We start from the raw sequence: 7,856 nt of genomic DNA on the forward strand, positions 1-7,856 counted from the left end.
TGTGGGAAGAGAGGGCTTGGTGTTTTCATGGTGTTGTGTGGGCCCCAAACAGGAGGAACTTGCACAGTAATTTTCCCCAACACACTCGAAACCCCACATTCAACTTTTCCCCCCATTTGTTCATACCATTTAACATTTGTTAGTTGTGTGGATTGGTGTTTTAAAAAAAAAGGTTTTTTCCTTGATGTGGGGGGCAGCAAGCAGGCAGTCCATTCCAGTTTCTTAACTTGGGGAAAACCGGCCGGTGGTTTTTTGAAAGGATGTTTCAAGTCATTGTTTTGGAGTCGGAAGGTGCTTTGTTTGCAATGTGATTTACACCTCAAAGGACCTACCCAACGGGTCGTTAAAGATGGGTGGTTTGGGCTTGATGATTCAACTTCTTTTCAATTTTTCCATTCCCCCCCTTTAAGGGGTCTTTCCCGGAAAAGGATATGGAAGATGTTCCGTTCTAACTTCTGGGTTTTTCCCAATAACCCTCCTTCATAGGAATAACAAGGTGTTGTTTTCCTCATGGCATTGTTTTAAAGGCCCCCGGATGTCAAATCTTTTCTAAGTCTGGTGTGACATTGGCTGAATGTTGAACCTGTTTCCATCCACAGGCGTTTCTTACCCAGAACGAGGCGGACAACCTTCCAACAAAACCCAAAGGCCTGGGGAAAACCGACCAAGGGAAGGACCTTTTTGTGGTCTTTCTTATGACTTTTCTCTGATAAAAAAAAAGGCTTTTTAAGAAAGGGGGGCTGAAGATTAAAATGGACCCTTGTTCAGTTTTTACTGTATTGAATTGATTGTTGAGGGGGGGCTGGGAAATGGTTACAGTTGAATACCCTATTGAGTGGTTATGGTTTTAAAAATTGAAGGAGGGCAAGTTAGGACTTTGTGTCTCTATGATCTCTCTGAATAAAGCCTTTAGAAAGCTAAGATAATGTTGTCGGTCTTTACTTGTACTTGAGGTGATTGAATGGGTACAGTGTATACCATGAGTGTAATGTTAAATTGAAGAGCGCATTACTTGATCCAATATGTTTTACAATCTGAAGGGCACTAAGTCAGACTGCGTGCTGGGCACTTAATGATGTATAATTGTGAAGCAATGCCATTTAACATGATATGTTCCTGTCCAGTGAAATCAGTTTGTGTGGTAACTGTTTTAAGCATCCTTAATTAGAAACTGAAAAGTCAGAAAACATTTGCGCTTGAAAGAAATTTATAAGGCTAAAAGGTTATGCTGCAGTTGTTCTTGACCAGTATATTTCTCTAGACAAAAAGCACTGCTCCTGCCAGTGCAGTTATTAGATTAATCCCCCTGAAGTATTTTAGAAGATTTCGTTTCTTTGAAACATCCAGGGTAATAAGCAGGGAACTCCCCTGGAAGTCCAAATTTAACTACCTTTAAGACCTTTTTTAAGACCCTTTCCCCCATAACATTTTAAAGACCCTCCATCGCAACTTTTGACGTTTCTAACCCGGTTATCATTGGCAACACACACTGTCCTATATTGATGTTCAGATAGCAAAAACTAAAACAGAGTGGCAGCAGTACTACTGAAGCCTCCTTTCCACAGTGAACTTTCACCCTTCTCTGTGAAGGTTCAGGTTTTAATGCAAGTATTGCTGCTTTTTTGCTTCTGTAAGGACTTTCTGTGCTCTTTCATTCCAGTAACACACCCTCTCAGAAACCATTAGAAACCAGTAATTTGACCAAATAAACAAAAACAACTTGACCAAAAACTTTGAAAAAACTATGGAAATATGTTAACTTTGGTGAGCTTCCAGGCGTGCAGCCGGGGTAAATGCCATATATAAGGAGCTCCCTCACAAATTAACCCAGGGGTTAATTTGGTGTGGGGCTGGTTTTCCGGGGCTAAAGCCCTGGCAACCATAAGGACGATGCTCTGACGTCATCCACCCTCACACATGTTGTTCATATGTCTTTACAAAAAAGGATATATATATGGGTTTAAGGACTTTTCGTCGTTTTCTTCAATCATAGACTATTATTTAGCGGTCATATGTGTTGACTTTACACTTTAAATTAGCAGATCTCTGTGACCGGATATGTTTGGCTTAGACCCCGGCCCCACAAGGACGCATACGGGTAAAACATACGGTAAAACGCATACGCAAACGCAAAAAAGTCTTCCGTTCACACGCATTCGATTCATTAATGTGTCCGTTCACACTAGACCGCTGGAAATGCTGGAAACGCTGTAGTACATATGTCAGGCCTGTAAGTGGCGCTGCTGCCGCCACGAAATACACCAAAAGCAGCGAAGAAGACCCCGGAGCATGGTTGCCATGGTTGCCCTTCTGTTTATTCTCCGCGGTGGACGGCGTGTTCTCCTGCTGTATCTCTCAGGTAGTCCACCAGCAGATGAAAAACACCCACCTCTCCGCCTCTTCCAAGGAACAGGGAACCGTGCGGCAGAGTTTCCGTTAAAAAAAATGTCCGTTAAAGTTTAAATCTTCCGTACAAAATTAGAAAAGTGCCGGTCAGAGGTCTTCTTTGTTATTTATTGAGCTTTAAAACAAATTGATAACGACTCTGTTCTCTGTATAATAATATAAGAATATTTAATAAACGGTGACTGCCTCTCTTTTCCTCCCCCTCTTCTGACAGCCCAGCAGCAGGAGACGTGGGGAGAGGGAGTCGGGCTATTTCATCGTTATCAGAAAATGATCATATAGGGCACACACGGAGCCGTTGGACCCCCAGAGCGTTGCGTATGCCGGTCTACCCACCTTGGGACCCGTTACCGTAGTCGTTTAGTTCCTCCCCCCCACACACAGAGCGGCGCAAGGCAACGAAACTTAAAATAAGCAGCATTTTACGGCGCGCTATGCATGGGGCCGCCTTGTGGGGTTTCCCGACATGTCGTTTCAGTAAATTAAAGGGTGTTTCATGTTCTCGTTGCTGTGAACCTTCTGAATACCTTGGAAAATGCCGTTTAATACTTTTTAATAGCCTTAATTTTCGCTAAATTGATTGATCAACTTTTAATACTTTTTAAGACCCCGCGGACACCCTGACATCTACTACTGAAGGCCCATCATGTTTTATCAGTAAGGGGACCACATCTAACCAAGCCCTGTAACTGACTGCCTTGTGGACACGATAAGAAGTAGTAAGGGGAAACCCACAGAAACACTTAAATAGAAACCAGTTATGAGAACACCGGGTGACAAAACAAATTCACATGTCAGTTTGAGAACTTGTGAATACTGGCACTTGCGATATTAATGGTCATCTCCTATGATTTGTATTTCACATTTAAGACTAGGCAGCAGATACAAATACTACAATATAAAAGTTAAGTATGCTTACTTTTGAGATGTTGATGTCAATGTATTCCCCCCCGATTGTGTTAACATCTTTGACACAAACAAAAAGTAGACATATCTCCAAATACATCTTTTATTCATAATTAATACATTCTTTAAATCATTGCTCATTTTACAAGTTGCATTACTTGTCACACTTATAATACACCACAGGTTGCAAACCAAGAGCTGAAAGCCTTCCAATGCTTGTCCCACTTTGGGTCTATCAAATCTGGACATTAGACAACAAATAAAGTGCAGACAGAAGTAACCCTTAATGAGAAATACTGTTGGGGTGTACAGGAGTCTATGCTGAGGCAGATGGTGAGAAGTAAATAATTTAACAACCTAAATCCACAGGTGCTGATGAGGAGAGTCAAATGATTGGGTGAAGGTACTGTGTGCTGCATAGCAACTCTGCCAAGCTCAAACCTGAGAAATAAGGAGCCCATTTATACACAAAGTGCATACATAAATGGACTATTGATTTGCTTTACAACCTTTAAAGGGTGCGACAGCCCAAAATACAAGTTCCTGTTATTTTTTTGCAATTTACAAGAAAGGACTTTTATTTCATTGGAAGTCTTGAGAGGTCATGAAGCCCTTAATCTTGATAAATCTCAAGGACTTTAACATTGATAAACATTTAGAGATTATGATGAATCTTCTCTGTAGTAGAAAGGCATTTTAAAGTTGCATTATGTTCGATAAGGAGAGATATGTTGAACACATCTTTCCTGATACAAGGCACCCAGTCAGTACAATATAATTTAAGTCATGAAAACCGTGACCTGACTTCAAGTAGACAAAACCCGTCTTTACCAAATTGGCAAAATAGCATTTAACAAACCAGAGGCTGTGACAATCTTTGTAAAAACCATTACCGATAATACAAGGCCAACTGAGAACATAAAGTCAGGCCAACAAAACCCTTGACAATTGTGAGAATAGTCTTTATACTTTAACAAAAACAAATCCCTGTTGACCCACCAGTGAAAAAGGTCTTTCCTCCATTCACAGGTTCAGCTCTCCCCCACACATTAAGTCCAAACGTCCTCAGGTCAACAGAGGGTTTTTCTGGCAGCGCGGGCCATCTCTCCTTTAAAGCCGTTGAGGAGGTCGCACTGCTCCAGCTCGTCGTAGCGCCCGCTGTGCAGGAAGCACAACATCGTAGTTTTGCACGTCTCATTGCAGAGCTCCGACACATGCCCTTTATGTCTGTAGTACCAGAACTTCTGGAAGCTGCGGTCGTCGTTGATGAAGGTCCGCATCAGCCCGTCGTAGTCAGACGGGAAGAGGCTGGTCAGACCGTAGGCCTCGGTGGCGCGGTACAGCAGGGTCCATATGGGGTTCTGCTCCGGGGTATTCGGCGCTCCTGGACTTCGGTTTGCCGTTGTGAGGTTCAGGATGTAGGTTTCGTGGTCAAGAACAAACCGAGAGCTGCCTTTGTAATTCCCATCCACATAATAAACACGGAAACCTGTAAAAGGACAAAGTATTTACAATTTTTATATATGCTTCTGAAACGTTGCGAGGTCATTTCAATAGTTTATGAACTCACCTGGGTTAAGATTGATGTAAGTAGTGGCACTGGGAGCAATGAAAGCCACTCCTAATGGGCGGCTCATTGTCGACTCGTCATAAAACATTTGGAACTCATCCAAGTGTGTATGGCCAAAGAACTGCCCAGAAATTGTATTTTCATACCTGGGAGAAAATAAAAATACGATTATACCAATAAACCATTCAATAATACTCGCCTATTTATTTTTTTTAATTTTTTTTTTTAAAGACTCAAAACAGCCAAGCTAACTTGGAAGTGATCATCAGGCAAGACCCCCAGACTACTGACAGTATCCTATAAATTGGCATTTTAATTATTATCAGTTCAGGGATTCTTTAGGTCTGAATGATTAATGCAGCTACCTGTTTAGAATGTGATAATAGTTCCAGCTCCAGCTGCTAAGACAGAGGCCCGGTGGGATGTGACCGATGATATGAACCTAAATTAAAAAAGAGAAATGTCACGTAAACAAAATTAAAAAAAAGGATCACACTAGTAAAAAACATTATATTGCAATCACATGATCACACCAGCAACTATAAGGAAATAAAATGAAAAAGCCATGGAGTCATTATCCACATTTAGCATTAAGCGTGGCAAAATCAAACTGTTCCGACATATTCCGTCATCTTTTGTTTTAGCTGCTGTACTCACCTTCTCTCCCTTGTTCTCACTGTCCTGGAGGATATGGACCAGCCACTGCAGCTGGTTAGCAGGATCTGTAGAGTTCACCATCAGCCAGAAGTTCTCTCGAGCACAGAAGTTCATGTTGAGAGAGACCAGCCTCAGACCAGGCTGAATCTCCTCTGTGTAGAAGCCTCCGTATCTGAAATCACGCCAACACTTAGCTGAAGTAATCAGTCAAATATAGGGAACAACATTCTGAGAAATGTGACCACTTCTGTTCACTAACAATGTGATCGGAACTAAAAGGTAAAATTGCAGGAAGTCAACACCATTTATGATCTCGTTTTCTGTTACTACTGTATTTAACAACGTGAATTATGTCTTATCTACAGATAAGATGGCCTGACTTGTACAACAACGTTTTTAGATATAATAAAAATATAAACCTCAAAGTTTTCAAAGCCTGCTCTGGTAACCATGCGGACCATTCCTCTGCCATCGTGTCGTAAAGCCAGGACATGGACCTGTTGCCATGAACAAAGGGCGGGGGGAAGCTGTTCACTGGTGTGCTCTCATGGTTCCCTATAGCAGGGTACACTGTCACATGGGGTCCAAGGTATCTGGACAGGAGATAAAAAACAAGAACAGAGTCAATGGCCGTAAGGATCAATTCCAGGTTGCTCATGACAAACATCTGAGCAAAGATGCAGTTAAAAACATCCCGTATGTTATCAAGGTTTTGGGTCAGAGTACAACAACACTTATTTGAGGGTGGAATTGAAGAAACTGATCACCAGCAAAACAATCCTCACCAGCAACATGGCTAAAAGGTCAGACATTTTAACACCATGTTTCAAATATTGTATTTCTAACTAGATAATCTAAATGGCAAAGTTATCTGCAGTTATAGCAAGACTTCAAATCCATTGTGTACTGTATGAAAGGAGCAAAATGTTCCTCTCTATGTAAAATAACATAAAGCATTACTTGTGGATGAGCCTGGAGATGACAGTAAGCTCTGACAGCTGCTGTTTCCTGGTTTGAGACCAAATATTGTGCGCTGGGATGTCTCCGGTCCAGTAGACCCAGTCCCAGGGTCCGTCTCTGGCAGCGTTCTCCAGAAGGTTCTCCACGGTCCTCAGAGGCAGGTCACACTTACTGTAGGTTCCCCAGAACCCCGCCTCCCAGCGCCTCCACTTGGGAGGGCGCGAGTCTGCACGACAGCACAGAGGGTCCTTGCAGTCTGCGGCGCTGCCCACTGCATACTCCTGAGGGTAGAGGGGATTATTTTTAGAATTAGGGCTCCAAAACACAATCATGTGACCTTAAGTCTCCGGGAGTATTGTGCTTAGTGAATCCAAGATTCCTGGAATAACTGCAACATTTTTTTCTAGTAAATCAGTAACTTCAGTTTAGGATTGGGGTAGATTGTAGTCCTTTTTTGTTGTAATGCTTTCCACTAGCAATATGAAACTCATTTACTCTGTGTATTTACATGAACAAAAAAAACAGGTAAAATATAAAGGGAATTTGTCGGTACTAAGGCAAGTTTATTTATATAGCACCTTTCGACACAAGGCAATTCAAAGTGCTTTACAAAAATGAAAGACATTAAGGAACATATTATAAAAGGATATTTAAAAACACCAATTTTAAAGCAAAGATAATAAGATGAATAACAAAAACGGTACATAAATAAAACCTACAGTGCAGTGTGAGATACACACATCTGAAATGTTTAGGTCTGACTCTCAATCATTGCTCACTTTATAGCAGAAAGAGTTCTCCTTGACCTCATTTTTTTTTTCTACTTTCTTTTTTAACTTATCCTTTAGTTATTTCAAGTATTTCATGTTAAACGAACCCCCCCTTTGGAAAATTCTAATCTGCAAACCCAATATTCCAAAAAATTCAACAGATCCTGGCCAAAAAAGAGGATCTCACTGTGGTTGCTTCTCGCTCAACCGCTCACGTCACTCTCTCACACATAGGGCAAGGTGGACCGAACTACTCAGTCCACACAGACTGTTTAATTGCCTCAAACAAGCCCTGCTGAAGTAGGCCGGCGTCGTCAGGAACGACACGCCGGGGTGCTTCGCACACGGGACGAACACCCCGGCAGGACGCCGGTGAATCGGTAGATGTCGGGACCTTGTAGTGGACGGCTTCCAGGGATTGGAGTACAATGTGTGGCGAGAGGAGGTTGGACCTGAGGTGTCTCGTCTCAGGACAAATGATTGACTGTAGGTGACCCGTGGTCCACTCAGCTAGTATTCGTCTAATGTGTTTGTCTTTCGTTTAAATAGAGCTTAACGAAGTGGAGTTACAACCATTACTTCAAAAC

The 7,856-nt window shown here is 42.0% G+C and overlaps 1 protein-coding gene across 1 annotated transcript; it reads right to left on the minus strand.

The window, feature by feature from the left end:
* Positions 1–3,401: 3,401 nt before the first annotated feature.
* On the minus strand, positions 3,402–6,831 carry smpd1 (sphingomyelin phosphodiesterase 1). The gene is made up of 6 exons (XM_010779052.1): positions 6,500–6,831; positions 5,959–6,132; positions 5,540–5,711; positions 5,248–5,324; positions 4,883–5,028; positions 3,402–4,801 (listed from the first exon to the last, which is right to left on the minus strand). The coding sequence occupies exons 1-6, from the start codon at positions 6,829–6,831 to the stop codon at positions 4,383–4,385; spliced, it is 1,320 nt and encodes a 439-aa protein (XP_010777354.1). The 3' UTR covers positions 3,402–4,382.
* Between the last annotated feature and the right edge of the window lie 1,025 nt (positions 6,832–7,856).

The sequence above is a fragment of the Notothenia coriiceps genome, unplaced genomic scaffold (assembly GCF_000735185.1).
Source record: "Notothenia coriiceps isolate Sejong01 unplaced genomic scaffold, NC01 NC01_scaffold00019764, whole genome shotgun sequence".
Taxonomy (NCBI): domain Eukaryota; kingdom Metazoa; phylum Chordata; class Actinopteri; order Perciformes; family Nototheniidae; genus Notothenia; species Notothenia coriiceps.

What these genes read in the sequence shown, in the direction of transcription:
- smpd1 (XM_010779052.1), bottom strand. Translation starts at nt 6,831, where the DNA reads ATGATTGTGTTTTGGAGCCCTAATTCTAAAAATAATCCCCTCTACCCT. An exon ending in CAGGCTTTGAAAACTTTGAG is followed by an intron (nt 5,712 to 5,958) that starts GTTTATATTTTT and finishes GCGTGATTTCAG; the next exon opens with ATACGGAGGCTTCTACACAG. An exon ending in TATTATCACATTCTAAACAG is followed by an intron (nt 5,029 to 5,247) that starts GTAGCTGCATTA and finishes ATTTTCTCCCAG; the next exon opens with GTATGAAAATACAATTTCTG.